This window comes from Alligator mississippiensis, chromosome 1, assembly GCF_030867095.1.
Source record: "Alligator mississippiensis isolate rAllMis1 chromosome 1, rAllMis1, whole genome shotgun sequence".
Classification (NCBI taxonomy): Eukaryota; Metazoa; Chordata; order Crocodylia; family Alligatoridae; genus Alligator; species Alligator mississippiensis.
In genome coordinates this window covers 111,732,222-111,750,839 of record NC_081824.1, presented here as the reverse complement: position 1 = coordinate 111,750,839, position 18,618 = coordinate 111,732,222, and the positions used below count along the sequence as shown (strand labels likewise).

General features: G+C 40.6%; 1 protein-coding gene across 5 annotated transcripts in view; it reads left to right on the top strand.

Annotated features, from left to right (window-relative positions):
* The first annotated feature begins 4,992 nt into the window (after positions 1–4,992).
* PTPRK (protein tyrosine phosphatase receptor type K) overlaps positions 4,993–18,618 on the top strand; it is a 621,814-nt gene continuing 608,188 nt past the window's right edge. For 2 of the 5 annotated variants that reach the window (XM_059712907.1, XM_059712905.1), the window contains exon 1: positions 4,993–5,274. In XM_059712907.1, the coding sequence (XP_059568890.1) occupies positions 5,184–5,274 (91 nt within the window). In that variant the 5' untranslated portion in view covers positions 4,993–5,183. The remainder of the gene's footprint in view (positions 5,275–18,618) is intronic. The other 3 variants (XM_059712912.1, XM_059712911.1, XM_059712915.1) reach the window with 2 other exon arrangements.

Sequence of the window (18,618 nt, the reverse complement as noted above, 5' to 3'; positions counted from 1 at the left end):
GGCCTGCCAAAAGAAATAATTGCCTGTCCCTGCTATACACATTACATACAGCACAGACTTACTGGCTCTACTCTCAATCTCTACTGCCTCTGCTCTGTGCAGGTAATTCCTTCAAAGGCAGCAAGGATATTCCAAGCATTTCTTCTTTATCTCTTGTCTTTTATGCCCACCAGTTGTGATCATCAGAACTGCCACAAACAACCTTTGGAATGAATGAGCCCCAAAAATGCTAGCTTGAGTCCTTGGTGATTAACTAAGCCACTCAGTTGAGATTTGTACTAGGTTTCACTGAGATTTTTTCTCAGAGGTCAAATTATAACGAAGATGCTGCCTTCCGGATATTAGATGTCATCCAGAGAACCTGGATCGATATAATGCTTCCTTTTCTCAAGCATCTCCAACAAAAGGTTCTTGAAGATAATCTTGAAAGGGCCAGATTTTTCACAGGAGCTCGGTTCCCACATAGACATGCAAATGAAGTGGATAGATTTTTATAAAGGATTTCTCCCAAAGATGGGCAATACAGCAGATGGGGAAGAGTGGTCGGAACTGCTGGGTGGTGAGCTCTTTTGAAAATGTGACTCTTGTTGTTCAATATCTAAAGATTATTTTTTTTTTATAATTTCTCACAACCCTCAGGCCTCAATGCCACAGCATATCATTCCAGAGAAAATGTTTTCAGTGCTGCTGGGGACATTCTTTTCTATACTGCAGCCATACTTAAACTAAAGAATTTTTGCTCAAGGTACTATAGTGGTACCTGACTAGTATTTGTCCTAGATCTTTTATACTGAGATAGTATTGGGGTGTCCATGAAGAAATCTCTCATTTGCTTTTCACTTGATGTTGTGGACCAGCACACTTAAAGTCTGTCAGCTTCTTTCGGTGAAGAGACCCCCTAGGAATAAATATTGTTAGAACTGCAGGCATACAAATTATTCATGCTCATTTTTCCATCATCAAGGTAACCTGGGGGTGTACATCTGTCTTTTTCCTGTTCATCCTCCATTTGTGGATTCTTTGATGGACATTAAAACTGCCCTCTTCTGCCAGTTTCCCAGTGGTGGTCAGTACTGTACATTCTCCTGTCCTGAGCTAGAGGTAGATGTTCTTGCAGGGACAGTGGCCCTGGCTGCTGAAGACTTCCTTGCTTCAGAAGGTATGCAAGTCAGATAGACACTTCACTGATGTGATAATGCTGCTAGAAATAAAAAAAACCCTTGCTATTAGAGAAATCTGAATGCCAATCAGGTTGTTTTTGAATCCACAGTATCTCATTAAATAAAGGCTTCCTGCTGTACATGCAGTTGCTACCATACAAGTCAATGGTACACCAAGGTTCATACGAAAAGCAAAGTGTTCTTTTCATAGTCTGAAAAACTATCCTTCAAGCCACAGGATAAGGAAACTCATCCTTCCTTTGTGAAAAGAGCTATTTTTTAAATATTCTCTTTAGTTTGGCTATGTCACAGCTTCTTTAATTTATGATTGGTTTGGCAGCATCCAACAGAGAAGTCTAAGGGTTCTAATAGGAAATGAAGAATTTGGAGATCCAGCAGAGTTTTGAAAACATTCAATGTTTTCTAGTCTGGACAGATATATTTAGCATCTTATTTGAAGATTGTAATCTCCTGGGAGTAAAGAGGGTGGGTTCTTCAGGTGTCCACACATAGTACTGAATCCTGCTCCAGCAATAATGGGAAAAGTCAGTTGAGGGTTTCTCCTTCCATTGTTTTGATTCATTTCAGGCTTACACTTGGCATAAAAATACTTAGCTCAGATTTATTTATTTTTTTAAGTGCAAGATGTAATTTAAATATACTTTGCTCTTAATTAAAAAAAAAACAGCAAAAAATTCAGAACTCTAAAAATATAAAAGCCGGAATAATGAATCCATTCACATCATATTGTGTATTAACGATCTTAAACCTGGTATGTCAAAGTACATATTTTTAAGTGTGCTTAGTACCTGATGTCAAGAGAGCGAGAACACCATATGTACCTACTCTAAAGAAGGAAAGGTCATGAATTGCAAAGCTGCTCGACTCAGTAGTGACCCCTTCCAATCAATTAAGAAATAGTATTAATGGGCTCTGAAGGAGGATGACTTAGTTTTTGCCTCTAGCTCTGAATTATTTTAATGTGATTTTATTTAGATTTTAACTGTGGATTTGAATGGCAGAATTAACTTAAAAACAGCCTGTGATAACAGAGGAGGACACACCCACACACACACTCATGTTGTCTGTAATGAGAAGCCTAGAAGTAGTAAGAGGGGAATGAAATCACAAGATTTACCCCTAAAGATATGGAAATCACTACTTAATATACTGTAGCTGCACCTGTCACAATCTGCTGGCAATAAAATGGACTGTTTTGCAAGTGGATCCATCTGGGAGGACTCTTGTGCCAAAGTAGAATCACACTGAAATTGATGGTGATCTTCATGGCTATGGATACAGCAGTTCACACAACACAGAGATCCAACTTTGGGGCTTACAAAAGGACAAGACCCTTGGGGTAACTCCAGTATAAAAAAAGGAATAAAATGTAAAAAATGTCGAAGATAATGTGATTTGACTTAAATATGTAGATGCAAAATGAGGGCCAACAAATCGTTTTTTATTCTCCTTGTCCATAGGAACTGCAAAAAGCATACCTGAAATCAGTAAATAGACCATTGTTCCCACTACAGGTAGAACAGCAGTGACGTTAGATCAGGAGTTAATGTGTCAACCTCACATAGCTCTGAATTTCCATGGTTCTATCAGTTCAAACAAAGACTCAATGTTCACTGAAGCATAGCTTTTTGTATTATACAGAGATAGAGATGAGCTGGTTTTCAGTCATTCCACCCAAATAAAATATTTACCGGAACTCAACAATTCTACAGCAAATGGGATAAAAGTCAACAAGTCTTTCTTAGATAAAAATCTTTGTACTGAGCTTGCTTTGTATTTATTGCAAGCTAAAACATTAGTCCTCGTCTGGCAAAGCCTCATATACTGACTGGAGCCTAGGTTTTAAACCATGGCTGTGCTACAATTAACTCTATCCTACCTAGCGCTCTCACAAATTTAGCAGTCAAGTAGATCCAAAGAAATTTTCTCATAGCTTCTCATAGGAACCTGTGAGAAAGTTATTTGATTTTGATTTGTGCAGGTTTATGCTTTCTGAGTGTTTTTTTTATAATGTGCATTGTATTCCACCTAATGTGAAAATCATTTGAAATGCTTGTTGTACCTGCTTACGCCCTGAAGCCCTGAGTTTCTCGCATGGTTTGGAGGCAAACCTACTGATTGCCGCATGTTGGCTGGAAAGGATTTTGAATTACAGCAGACCTTTTGATGAACCAGTGCTGATTTTCAAGTTTGCTGTAAGTTTCCATGGGTTTCAGGTTCTGTTGCAATCCTTTCACAACACCTCTAATGAAGCTGCTAGGCAAAGAGAAAAAAAAAACCCACATCAATAAAGGGGTGTTGGTCTAAGGACATAGGCAGGCAAGGTTCTTTGGGTAAATCTGGTACCTTTTATTTTAGTTGGTCTAATAAAAGATATCAGATTTAAGCAAAGCACCACATCAATAAACAAATTCAGATTTGAAAACATGAAGGAAATTTTTAGGTTTGGTTTCAGTGGGAATGGCCTAGCCTTTACTTTACATACTGCTAAAAGGTCTGATCCTTTGCAGTGGCAAAACTCCTCTTATGTTTAGTGATAGAAAAGGAGACCTTTGTTGTACGGCATGCATTAAGTCTGGGTCCTTCAAACAAATCCCTTGTCCCATCTTATGGAATTTATTGTGGTCAGCTGAGGGAGTTGGGGTCCTTGTGTATGGAGCAACTTGCAGGGTCTGGTCCAGTGGTTCTCAACCATTTTGTTTCTAGACTCAAGGCACCACCAGGAAAATACCAGCTCTTAGTTTTCCCTGGTTTTTTGAGTCCAGAAAAACAACAAAGTCATTTTTCCTGTTGCCAGCAACTCAGCCAGACCCCAGTGGATCCAGGATGGGAAATCTCCAGGGAATGGCATTTGCACGTCTAACACATGTACAGACCCCAGTGTATCCAGCACGGGAAATTTCCAGGTAATGGTGTTTGCACATCTAACACATGGACAGACCCCAATGGATTCAGGAAGGGAAATCTTGGGGGAATGGCATTTGCACACCTAGTGGATATAGGATGGGAGCTCACTGGGGAATGGTTTTTGCATGCCTAAAACTTGGACAGACCCTAGTGGATCCAGGATGGGAGGGGAATGGCATTTGCACACCTAACACTCAGCCAGACCCCAGTGGATCCAGGATAGGAGCTCCCTGGGGAATGGCATTTGCACACAATACTCAGACAGACCCCAGTGGACCCAGGATGGGAAATCTCGGGGGAATGGCATTTGCACACCCAACACCTCGTGGCACCCTTGCAAGCCTCTCCGGACCCCTGGGGGGCGGGGGGGGGGGGGTCCCAGTGAGAGCCCTGCTCCTTGCCCGGATGGCTCGGCGAGCTGCGGCGGTTGTCAGAAAAGCATCGTTCGTGACACAAAAGAGGCATTTTACTGGGTTAGAAACCAGACAGGCGTTGCCAGAGAGTAGGAAGGAAAAAAAAAAAAAAAGAAAGAAAGAAAAGAAGAAACCCCCAAACACCCAACCCAGACCCGCGCAGGATGGCTTCCAGCGCCGGGTGGTGCGTGGGGACAGCGTTCCCCCGCTTCTCCCTCCACACACATCTTCTTCCGTAGCGGCGACCTGGAGGCTGCCCGGAGCGGGGAGGCAGCGCGGTGCGGCGCCAGGGCTGCGGGCGGGGAGAGCCGGAGCGCGGCGCGGCGGGGCGGGAAGCGGGCAGCGGCGGCGGCTCGGGGCTGCTCGGCCCGCGCGCGTGCGGCAGGAGGCGCTGGCGGTGCCTGAGCCTGGGCGCCGGGCCGGCATCCCGCGTCCCCCCAGCCGACGAGGCTCGGGCTTGACGCCAGCGCTCGGCTCCTCCCCTGCCCGCTCGCTGGGAAGCAAAGTAACTCCGGAGTAAGAGGAGCTGCCGCTTGCTTCGCGAGGGCCGGCGTGCACCGCCCCGGGGGCGGCGGACGAACGGGACGGGACTGGACGGGACGGGAGCTCCGCCCGCGCCAGCCCCGGCCCCGGCCCCGGCCCCAGCCCCAGCCCCAGCCCCAAAACTTCTGCAAAGTCGGCCATGGAGCCGGGCGCCCGCCTGCTGCCGCCGCCGCTGCTAGCCGCGCTCGCCCTGCTCGCCGCCTCCCCGGCCCGCGCCCAGCTCTCCGCAGGTGAGTGCCTCCCCAGCTTTCCCCGCCACTTTGGCTGCACACCAGCCCTCCCCTCCACTCCCGGGGGGCATGGCTGGGATCGTCTGCCCCACCCTCCTATCCCGGTGGATTGCATGCGGCTAAACTTGGAAACTTTACCTGCTGCGCAGGCAGGGGGGGCTTCGCTGTCTTCCGAGCGGGGCCCGCCTCGCCTTGTCCGCAGCCGGCAGCTTCCCCCTTCCTTCCCTTCCCTTCCCCGCCGCGCCGCCACACTTGTGTGGCCGCCTCGCTCCTTTCCCCAGGTCCCGGCGGGGCCACAGGCTTTTTGAGACCCGTCTGGGTGACTTCCTGAGGGAGCCGCGCGCGGGTTTAGCCCGGACAAGACTTTAGGCTGAGAGGGGGATTTCAGAGCAGCCTGAAAAGGGGGGCTCCTAAAGAGGATGGAGCCAGACTGAGGACAGAACAAGGAGCAACGGGCTCAAGTTGCAGCGGGGGAAATTTAGGGTGGCTATTAGGGGGAAAAACTTTCTCCTTTCTTGGTAGGAGCCACTACCCTTTCTGGCTAGGAGGGTGGCGAAGCACTGGGTTGCCCAGAGAGGTGGTGGCAGCTCTATCCTTGGAGGTGTTTAAGATCCAGGTAGACAAAGCTTTGATCTAGTTGGGGCTGGTCCTGCTTTGAGCAGGGGATTGGACTAGATGACCTCCTGAGGTCCCGGCCAACCCTCATTTTCTCTGAAAAAGGAAGTAGCCGCCTCTGGGTTGGATTTAGGCATTGCAAAGAGCAGGGTGAGACGGTAACAATGAGGCGACCACAGTGTAGTCAGGCACGGAGGATGAAACACTGCAGACAGAGGGTTGTGACCACGTTAGTGATGGATGTGGGAGGCAAGAGCTGTGTTTTGGTTAGGGAGCTGGATTATGAATATGTGTGGGGTGAGCACATCTTTTCCAGGTGCTCTGTAGTGTGCAAGTCACCCTATGGACTGATGGGGAGCACTGGTTAAAAGGTAGTCAAGCTACTTTTGTAAATGAATGAAACGGGGGGGGAGGGACGGCTTGTTTTGGGTTTGCTTTTGCTTGGCTTCTACTGGTGTGTAATGTTTCTCTTACAATGGATACAGCAGATTGAAAAGACTTGAGAGGGGCCCTGTCCAGTCAGCAATTACTCCCTGGATAAATACCATGACCTAGGAAACTACTGTGATTAAAAGTGTGCAGGGTCATGAGATCTGTGAAGGCTGTTAGAGTAGTTTGCAAAGAAGAGTTGGGGCTCTTCCCTCACCTCTCCAGTTTCCCTCTTTTTGGTTAGGAAATGTGCCTCCTGGTAATTGTTACTTAAAAAAGAAACAAAGATGCTGATACAAACGTGGTAATTTTGATCCTAGGCAGAGCTTTTGTGTCCCTTGTACCTGGCTTGGCTGTGTGCTACAATTCTGTGTCTAAGCAAGGCTCATAGCATTTTTCCCACTTCACATAAGAAATGGGTGATGTGGGGCGGGGGGAGAGAAGTCCTAGATATGCACTTGGCCTGTTACAGGAGTTGGTAAAGTATTAGGCCAAAACATAAAATATCTTCATGTGTTGCTTCCGTTCACTGAAACGTAGTTTTACAATTAGACTGTCTTATAAAATAACACTCATCTGATGTGGTCAAGTGTTCCATGTATCATCTGACCTTAAGGCACTTGCTTTTATTAGCTTGAACAATGGCATGAAAAGGTGCAGAGAGTTGTGCTAACTTGAATGTTTTTTGATAGTTCATGTGAAAATATAAATGAAGCCCTCTTGGGGTTCAGCAGAGAACAAAAACCAAAAAACTTGTTTTGAGTGGGTTCACATAAAAGAATATGGGGAGATTCTGACAAGAATAGGTAAAGCTTCTGACTGTGATCTACAGCTGCGTCTGCAGGGTTACCTGACCTTATTTTGTATATCCGTGACTTAAGTTTCTAGTGGCAAAGTGTTTTAATGATCAGAACTCCATCAGTTAGAAGCTTTCCTTTCTTTAACAGTTGGCAGAATACCATTTTTGACACTGTCAAAAGATACAGATGCTACAAGTTTTGTATCAAAAGATACAGGTACTATTAGTAACCTGTCACATACAGACTACTGGTAGCACAGAGGATGCACCGGATCTTAAACACTAAGTTAAAAGGATCTATGGTATGTCCCCCTCCACCCACACATGGTTGTGGGGTAGTTCTCTACTCTGTTTCTTGATAGTTAGTCCAGCCTTGAATGTCCTAAATTTAGTGAACCTGTGCAAATTTAATGTTCTTTTCAAAGTCTCAAGCCAACCACTGACACATCTTAATAGTTTTCCTTGAATATCCTTGAATTTCTTGTCAAATCTTTTTATAAAGTGTTCAGGAATATACCCAAGGTGAGGGTTTCCCTGTACCATGTGCAGAAATGCTGTTTCTCTCTACTCCATACCTCCCTGTAGATAGCTTAGCGATTCATCCAGTTTACTGCCTAGTTATATCCTACAGTTGCTAACAGCATTACTACTTTCTGAATACCTCCCTTTGATTTATTTCCTTGATATATTACCCTGCAGTTTTCCAAGTTAAAGCTCATTCTAGTTCCTGTCCAGCATCCTGTGTATTATTATGCTTTGAATCATGAGAATTTAAAATGATGTTAATATTCACCCTTTCTTCCTGATCATTAATAGAGATTCAGGTTCAATCTGGGGTTACTACCAGTACCTACAGCACCTGTACTAATGCATATCCAGTGCATTAATTGAAACAGTTGTTTTTTTCTTTTTATTTGTGGTCTTTCAAACATTTTTTGATCCGTGAATAATGACCAGACCTGAAAGCTTGTATTGCTATTCAGGTTAGTTTGTGTGATGCACTGCTGTACAGAGCTGGCCAAACTATGACCCACAAGCTTGTCAAAACCTCCTCCAAATTGTTTTCTGGTATCTGTACTCCCTCCCAATGGGCTCTACGAAAGCACAAGGGAAGGAGATGGGGGGAAAAGGCAGAGGAGGAGCAAGTTAGAGAAAATGCAGGAAAAATGAGAACAGCAATGAGCGGAGAGAGAGAAGCAACATGGATTTTGAGATTAAATAGCTGTAGATGGAGGCTTTTTCTTCCATGCAATCACCAACTCCCTCAAATGCAGCTGAAACATGGTAGGTACCTATTTTTTTAAAAGGTATAACTAAGATTTTTATAAAGTTTCTTGCCTTTTCATAATATTTTATGCATCTTTCCATGGCCATTCGACTTTGTGCAAGCTTAGATTTTCTCTGTTGAAACCTTTTAGCAATGTCTGATTTAAGGCTAGGTATTCCACACACACACGCGCGCGCACACACACACACATTTCATTTATGACTTTGAAGTTTAATAAGTAAAAGATCAGTTATGTTTTAAGAACTTGTTCTTTACAAATGTGTGCTGCTTAATTATAAATATTTTAACATTAGGAAAAAAGTGAATTTTTAAAAGAATCTTTGCAGAATATTTAGTGGTTTTCATCTGGCCCTAACCAAAGTATTTTGAGTTGTATTGCCTTGGAGGGTATCCACACAAGATTGTTTGTTTTGTTTTGTTTTTACTTTAGGCATATAAGGTTATGATTTCTAGGATACTGAGACTAATATAGTATATTTAAACTTCTGAAATTAGTTCTTATATCTCAGAACATATTTTAATTTGGAATAATTCAAGAAGATTTTATATTGTCTTGTTTAATATGTTCTCCATGTATGAGCAATCACTACTGTTGGATTAAGCATTGTAGAGCTCTAGGCCTTTGGATAGAAGTTTTAATAAAATTTATTTCCCAAAGATAGACTTTGGAAGTCTGATGTTAGTCTTTAGACTGCAGCTTCCTTTATAAATGAAGTAATTTTGATGAAATAATTGAATACATTGGGTAAATTAAATTCATTTACATAAATGAAATCATATTGGTATAAACGTGTAGGGAACCACTCCAAACTCTTTACTTATGCTCAGTAAAATGAAATTAATGTTTTATTTTTTAAATCCATAATAACATTTGAGGTCATTACTAAAATAGTCAAAAGTAATTAGAAATATTCTTAAATCACGTGATCCCATCTAGTTTTCAAATACCTAAAACGTGGAATAACACTTTCTTCCAAGGTGTGTCTGACCTATAGATCAATGCAGTTTGACAAACTGTAATAGCCAGAGAAGCCTTATTGACAAGGAATTAATTGAGATTCACCATTTTGGGGTTTTTGGGGGCTTCATTAGGGCTGGGGCTTGATCTTCCACAAAGATTTTTTGGATGAGGATCAACACTAGTGCATGCATTGTTACAGCATAGATTCAAACTGAGTTTCAGCTTACACATGGGACTGGGCCTAGATCTGTTCCAGTCTCATATTCTTAAGTACAGTCTCATGCTAATACTATAGCATAGTTGCATATGATATCTTTCATAAACTGCTGAAGACCCTTTTAAAAAAAACAATTAGGTTTCTTGCCATCCTGCTGTATGTCTGGAGGGCTATTTTGAATATATCACTCTTGCAATGTATCTAAAACCTTCCAATTTCTATCTTAAACTTATTCTTGGCCAGTTTATTCTCATTTATTCTTGTGCCAACATTTTGCTTCAGCTTAAATAGGTTGATTACCTCCTTTGGTTTATGAGTGAGACACTCCCTTCTAAGCCTTTCCTTTGCTAAGCCAAATAGCCAATATCTTTTATTGTGAGTCAGTATTTGTGTTGGCCAAGTGTTGCTGTTATATTTATTTACAGTTAGTCTCAATTTTAAATGTAATAGAAGCAGTATATCTTGTGAAGACTGGTGCTGCTTTACAGACTGGTGGTGAGAGAAGATTAGCTGCTGTTCATAGGCATTTGGGATGGGATTGAAAGTAGGACATAAAGATTAGTTAAAGTATTGTTTGTACAAGTTTTATTTCATGAACAAAACAAACACATCTGTTGAAGTGGTGGGGAGGCAGAAATTAAGACCTGTGATGTTAGAGTGAATTTTTGGTAGCTAACCGGGTGGTAGGAGTCCTCCTATTTTAGCTAATTGTGTTGTGGAAATGTGTCTATCTGCATCTTGTTTTGTCTTCCTTAGCAGGGTGCATATTTTTCTTAGTATGGCGCATTAAATATAGAGTATATATAACTTGGAAGAATACCTGTTAAAACTCCATTTGAACTTATCCTAAAATAAACTATTTAAACAACACCTGAGAATAGAGGCAAACTGAGAGACTATTAGAGGCTGTTTATACTTATGTAGAGGTGATGGTGTGGGTGAGATATCAGTGTATAGTACTAGTTAATTCTAGTGGGTAAGGTCACAATTAACCACTTGTTTGCACACTTAATACCATTTATTCTAGTTATTTATGCAAGTAGGTAGCTTTTGTTCAAAAGAGGGGAAGTCATAATATAAACATTTATAACACTGACATGCAGTGAATGAACTTGTATCTGAAGGAATAGTGGTGGGAATTTCCCCCTCTACCCCATTTTAATTTTCATTTAAGGTGTGGAGTCTCATTGAGAAAAATACATTTTTCATTTAGGAATGATCCATTTGTTAATCTGAGTAAATCTACTTTCAGTGACTCTTTGAACAGCTAAATCCATGTCCGAGTCATACTTGTCCTTATTTTCATCAGTTTACAATTTTTAAAATATTGAACAGAATCAAAGAGTACTGTCTGACAAATGAGAGTAAGCAAGATCTTAAGAACTAACATATAAAACATAACTGCAACAGGCTATAGAAGTGGGGCAGTAATGATGTTCAGCCAAATTCTGAACCTCCTCGTGCTGATATGTAGGCCAAACAGCTGTGGAAAAGATGGCATTTTAGTTGTGGTACTAAGGGGAAAAAGGGTTAAAATACTGGCAAGGGATTCTATATTCTGTGCATACTAGTCATGGCATCTTCTTAACGGGGTCTCCACAAATGAAAATTTACTTGAGGATGGGATGGGGGGTAGACATTTAATTTGTCTGTGATGTCTAATAGGGTCTGGGTCAAAGACCTGCATTCAGGATAAATGAATCAAGTTCACTTGATTTGCTTTTCTTGCCCAACTGATGAAATCCTACCTGGTAGCAACTGAGGGCAAAGAACATGTTAAGGCTGAGGATATTGCCTCTTTGTTGCATGGTATTTACCTAATACCTTACTTGCAGAGCTGCCGAGTATGTGGGGGACTCAGGGTCCTGGCCCCACTTGGGAAAAGGGCTGTCACCTGAAATGTGTAAAACTTTCCACATGTCCGTTATATAGCCCCCCCCCCCGGCAAAAATAAAAGTTGGTGCCTATGCTTGCTTGGGTATCATCTGCAGGGATTGGTGTGCTGTGTTTGTATCGTCAGGTTGAAGTTCCTTACTTTAGAATCTTCTTTTGTTAATGGACATTCACACTGTGTCTTTGAAACAAAATGAAGTGCATAAGAGGAGAGGAGGGCCTTGTCTATAAAACCAAGGATCTGCTGCAGAAGCTATAGTGGCAACCGTCTTTAGTATAGCCAGATTTCTTGGACTGGGTTAAGAACCAGTTTGGACACTGAAATAATTACAGACATAATTGCTTGTGTTTTACAGTTTTTGTTGGCATGGGGTTGTGTGTGTGTATGCACCATAACTTTTGAAATATAGATGAAACCTGAGGGAGACATCTTGGTTCAACTGTCCAGTAATAAAAAGAAAATAATTTATTAATTCATACCCTCTTAAACTTTTGTTTTTTTATGTTGTCTGCCAGGGGCTTTTTATTTATTTATTTATAAATTGTTTCAAATTTTAAGTCAGCAAAACCAGGGTGGTTTGAGGTTAGTACCTTTCCACCTTTTAAGGAAGAGGGAGGGATTTGGTTGACAAAATGCTATAGTAATGCATACGGTGTACTTGTAATAATGTATTATCATTAAAGTAATTACAGGGGGTATATTTATAACTTTTATAACCCTATCATACAAACACTTGGTATTGATAATGGGGTTTGTTATAATATAAACAGCATGGGACTGCTCTTGGTAGTAAGTCATTTCAGGATGGGATCTGTTAAATGTATGGATTTGTAAGAATATAGTTTAATATGTAATTCCCAGAAAATTGTACAATAGATTATTTTAAAAAATACAGTGTCTCATGCTCTTCCAACAGTTCCCTTGTGATCAGGATTGATGTATTATGGGAGACTTAATTGTTTTGAAGCCAGTTTTAGTTTCTTCTGCAATTAAATGGTGGCATAATCATATTAATTGTTTTTATTACACATTGTCTGCCATATTTATGCTGATGAGTTGAGTGGTGTGCTGTGTCTTTGTACGTATGTGTTCCCTTTCTATAACAGTAAAGCAGAACCATACAGGTGTATACGAGTCTAATTAATTTGCAGATTAAAATGCCATGACAGAACAGATTTGCTCTTAATTAAAATGATTTCTAGCAGCTTCTGATTTAATGTTTACCTTATTGAATTGGAAACTTTTTTTTTTTTAAATGGATAATTAGTATTGTAGGTTATAATTCTGATTAATGCATAGAAATGTTACTTCACAATAACTTTTTCTTAGGTATTCTGTTGATTAACCTAAGATAAAAGTTGACTTTAAAGTACATTTTTAAAAAGGTAAGCAAAAGTGCTTCAAACTTGTATGTTTCACTTTGCTGTGTCTGCTTCCCAAGCTACAATGAGAAGTGAAAATGATAATAGGCTCATTTTCATCCTGCCAGTAATGGTGGTAATAAAAGAACATTTTGACTTGTAAAAAAACCATGTCATTTCATTTTGTTCAGGCTCTGCATACTCTAAATTATCTTGGGTGACTAGCACTACCTTACTAGTTCTTGAGATGTCTTCCTCTATACCCCATCTGTGACTGTATATGTGGACAGGAATAGTTGAATTTCTTTTCCGTGTTCACATACGGTATTGGGGTTTTGTTTTAGCAGCTTGACAACAGTCAGCAGTTAGAAGGGTAAATCATCAGAGCCGACTAATCTCAGGTACTGAAGATAGCTTCATATTTTGTATAACCTCTGGCTTCTTGAACTTTTAAAAAAATGTTCTTTGTTGTTGAGGATTTCTTTCAAGTGATCCATCAGAATGGCATGTTGAGTGGTAAATTTTATCTGTTTTATGTTTGTGACCTGCAAATAATATATTTAAAACCAACCAAACAGATTGTTTTAACTGCTTTAAGAATTGAAATGTCCTTGGCTTTTCTCTCTTTTTCCCCTTCCACCATTCTGATTCCAGTTTCTTTTCTAGCCTTTCTTGGTTTTCATGGATGACTTTTATAAGGCCTCAAAGTAAATGTCATCAGTTTTTGCTTCTTAATTAAAGAGAAGAGTGTGTTGGTTCTTATGTTTCTTTCTCCTAATGATTAATAGCTGAAGTAAAAAGTAAAACATTAGCAATTTTAAAATGTGTGACTAAAGCCCCATACCCCTGTTCACTGGTCAGCTTTCACTGCTTTTGCTTTGCGTGCATCAATCTTTTTTTTTTTTTTTTTTTTCTCCGTAAGGCTAGATAAGATCTGGGTTCCTGATGTGTGGAGGGGAAGTGGGAGTAGAGGCATAAAAATCCTCTTTGAAAGGATAATCCAAACCAGCAAAACTTTCAGTTTTCCTTCATACAGTGCCCAAAAGGGCTGTATTACTTGTATGACAGCCCCCAACTGTTGCCTTGGGGTAGCTATTTTTTATTGGTAATCCATCCTTCATTGTACTGGGAACCAAATTTGTGATAATACAGAATTTAAGGGTATATACTCTATTCTGCCAACACTTAAATACCAGAGTAGTTTCTTAAGGACCTAGGGTCCTGTTTAAGTCAACATAGCTACTCTTAAGTTTCTTGCATGCAGAAATGTTTACAGGATCAGGAAGTAGGCACTTTCCCTTTCAAACCATCTTTCAGCTTTTTTTTATATACCTGTTTTCAAAACACAGAATGGCAGCTTTATTTCTGGATAAAAGCAAAGCCCTTTCTGGTGCATAACCATTGGATTGCTTTAAGGTGAAACAGTTCTTTCTGAAAGTGAACATGATCTCCTTTTGTTAAAATAAAGTAGTTTAGACTCCTGCAGTATAATATAGTTGAAAGATAATTCCTTGGGTTACATATTAATCTAACTCTGGATAAAAAAATGGCATTGGGTGGATTTTCTTTTCTATCTTTTCTTAATTTGTGGTGGTGTATGGCAAAACGAGTTAGGTTCAATATTTTCAGTTGGTTCAGCATGGCACCTCCCCCTCTCCCTCTTTTGCCAAAGATTCTGCAACGTCTTGCACAAGTGACTTGAGGGTGCTCTCCTTCTCTCACTACTATGCTCCCTTAAAATATTGCTTTGAAGTTTCAGTATGTGTTCATTTTTGCTAAGGTTTCATTGATACTCTTCTTAAAGCCCAGAAGCTCTCCATGAGATCATAGTTGGGCTGCTCAAAGCATATAGTGCTTCTACATAACCAGTCTCTCCCAGTGGTGGGTGGAAGGCCACAAATGTAAATAAAGGATTTCTAAACCATACCAGTATTAGGCAGTTGAGTAGTTGTAAACACATTAATCTAAAAGCTTTTTTTTGGTGGGTTTTTTTTTATATCACTTTTCTAATGTCTTTATAGTATTTATAATTAAAGGTCTATTTCTTCTGGTATCTTATTTGCATTCCTATCAGTTGTAGATTGGAATAAGGAATTGTGTTAAGTGGCCAGCTTTTTGAGAGAGGAGATTACCCTAGCCTGCTCATTTAGAGTAGAGGGAGCAAAGCACAGCTGTTTTTTATAATCATTCAAGGAGGGGCAGCAGGACTGCATAGTTTCTGTCAATTTAAAGGTATTTTAGAACCTTCAGCTTGAAGTTTACGGGCTACATGATGAGCCTGTGAATCTGGAAGAACAGCATTTGTAATTATTAATAGCATTTGCAGACCCTAGAAATAGCCATATAATCTGGTAGATAGCTGTGTACAATAATAGTATCCAGATGCTAACTATAAACATCTCATCACTGATTGCCAAAGCTTGGAAATGAAAACAGTTAAGTGATAGATTTGTTTGTATTTCGGAGGTCCATGTGAAGTAACTTATGGCAAAATACTTCCCTAATAAATGTATGCCATCTCCTTGAATAAGTAATTTGCCCAGTGAAGGCATTCTAAAAAATGGAAAGTTCAGCATAATTTTGCAATATTGGAAGGTAATATCTTTGAAAAATCTGTAAAATGGACCAGTATGGATGATGCACTGAATAAAGGAATATGCATTCAAGTATGAAGCATATGGGCTTCAATTTTCGAGATTAAGAAGCTTTTGGCAATCGAGAATTGAAGGAAATACTGCAGGAAGTGCCCAGATTTAATTGGTTTATTTACTAGACAGTCCCTAGAGGATACAATAATGAGTGAATGACATTGGAAAATGTTTTAGTTATTTCTAGAAGAATATTTTTATTTGCTTTGAGGCACCATCGTAGTGCTGGTTCTGATTACATAATGGGTGCTTAATTCATAGTTTTGACTAAATAGACATCTCTACGCAACTTTATGTGTAAAGTTGTAACAAAGTAATATCAAATTTTAACGTTTTGAAGCATTAGTTTGTCTGATTGCTGCTGGGAAACCTGGGTGGAAAATAATAGGGGCACATTTTGACTTACAATTAAAGCTTACTTGTAGGGCAAAAAATAGGGAAGACATGGTAAATATAATGCTCTGTGCAATGGTGTCAAAACATCTGTACAAACATTGATATCAACTTTGTTGCAGCCAAAACTGCAAGTCACCAGCTTACTGGGAGGAGAAGTTGGAAGTTATTATTTTGCAAAATAGTTTAAAAGCATTAACCCCCCCCCCCCCCCCAAACAACTCTTCATACTCACGTACTCATACATGTGCCTACCTTGGGCATAGACCGTCTCATAAATAACATGCATCAGTGGTGTGAAGTCATATGAAAATACTAATTTGTGCATGCATTTGTGCATTATGAAAATAAAACTCTGGGTTTGGAAAAGAGAATCTGAAATTTAGAAAGGACTGATGAAGGACACTGGAACTTGAAAATATACTTGAAAGGTGAAGTAATCAACTAATGGACTTTCATTATTAAAGACCTCTTGTGATGAGGGAGTAAAATCATAAAAAAAACAAACGATACTGTAGGTGTGCTACAAGGCAAAAAGCAAATACATTTGGGCATTTAGTTGCTCTTTTACTATATTAAAATGTGGTTTTTTTTCCCATTGTTTTTTTTCCTTTAATACACTAGAAATAGCTTGTTTGATTGGTTGCCTCACTCCAGAATCCATTTGGGGGGAAAAAGACCCATAATTTCTCAGCTATCAGGTGAGGAGAGGTACTGAAGAAATATAACTGAGATGCTGATTTTTCTTTTATGCATTTCTAATCCACTTAGTGCTATTACATGTAGGTGATGTTTGTCTTTCTAGCCACATAAATTGTAAAGTGCTGGCTATTGAAGCCAGTGTATGGATGTTTAATAATAGTTTTTAGCTGCTTGTGGCTGTTTGAGAGAGAGAATTTTTAATTCTTGAGAAAATAGGGACATCTGAAAAATGTATCAAATAGACTATTCTTACTTCCTCCAATATGGTTGGTCACTTCCTGTAAGAAATGGTCTCAGACACATATTTAATAGATTTTGACATGAAGAAAGTAACCTGAAATTATAGTAAGAACAGAAAAATTGCCTGTGATGGAAATTGTCACATGGGATCTTGTTATCAAAAAGAGACAATTTATGGCTGTTAAAGGCTTGTAGATTAACCAGAGCATTGCAAAAGATTAGTAGTCTGGCAAATAGATTTCATAGACATTAGGGCTGCAAGGGACCTCGGAAGATCATCGAGTCCAGCCCCCTGCCCAAAGGGCAGGAAGTCAGCCGGGTTCACAGGATCCCAGCAAGATGAGCATCCAGTTTGCTCTTGAAGGTGTTCAAAGTGGGCGCTTGAACCACCTCCGGTGGCAGGCTGTTCCAGACCTTGGGGGCTTGGACAGTAAAGAAATTCTTCCTTATGTCGAGCCTGAAACAGTCTTGTAGTAGTTTATGACCATTCGACCTAGTCATCATCCCTTGGGGCACTCTGGTGAACAAACGTTCCCCCAGATACTGGTGGTCACCCCTGATAAACTTATAGGTGGCCATCAGATCACCCCTGAGCCTGCACTTTTCCAGGCTAAAGAGCCCCAGGGCTCTCAGCCTGTCATTGTAGGGTCTGCTTCCCTGACCTCTGATCATGCGCGTGGCTCTTCTCTGGACTCTCTCAAGCTTCTCCACATCCTTTTTGAATTGTGGAGCCCAAAACTGGATGCAGTACTCCAGCTGCGGCCTCACTAAGGCCGAGTACAAGGGGAGAATGACGTCCCGGGATTTGCTTGAGAAGCATCTATGGATGCAAGCCAGCATTTTGGTCGCTTTACTAGCCGCAGCATCGCACTGCAGGCTCATGTTCATCTTGTGGTCAATGATGACCCCCAAGTCTCTTTCTTGCATAGTGTTGGCCAACATAGCACTGCTGAGCCTATAAGGATGCTGCGGGTCCTTTAATTAATAATAAGATAAAAGATAATTGAAATAAAAAAGATAATTGTAATGACCATATGTAAAATAGAAGTGCCTTGTAATTGCATAGACTTACATGAAGGGCAAATTTATATAAAGTGAAGCACTTTGTTTTTCAGAAATTTACGTGTGGAAGACTCGAACAATCCCATTCTTCCCAGGTGAGAGGAAACTTCTCTGGGGAATGGTTTACCTTCTGTAGAATTTGCTTTCCTTTTTTTATTAAGCAGGCTGCTGACTCATGATTGGGAGACTTTACTAAAGTACAGCAATGTTTTACTAACAGTGTGTAGCTTGTGGACTTTAGTTTAGCCTATACTACAAAGTTTTGTTGGTATAGCTACATTGTGAGTGGGGGGAAAAAATTGTACCTCTTGGCTCGTGTCGGTATATTGACAAAACCTGTGCCCAGCATACAGCTGTGCTAACAGAAGAGGGTTTGTACTGACTTAGCTAATGTTATTGGGAAGGTGGCCTAACTGGAGGCAGAAAAAACCTTTCTGGCCATCATATGCTTGTTTCCTCCGCTAGGGGCTGGGCTAGTATAACTATGGCAGCAACTCTGTAATTGTAGACAAGCCCTTGGGAAGACAGGCAGCTGTGGTACCTTTGCTTAGATTTCTGTAATGTACTGCAGAGTGAAAACAATAGTCTTGTCAGCTTTTCCTTTTACTGTTCAAGGTACTTTGGGCAGCTGTGAAACTAGTAACTGTTGGGTCTGTTTCACTTTGCTGTGGTTTAGGCAAACAAGGAGCAGGAATTAGACTCTGGAAGAACTTGGTGTAGGGTTCTTTTACTTTT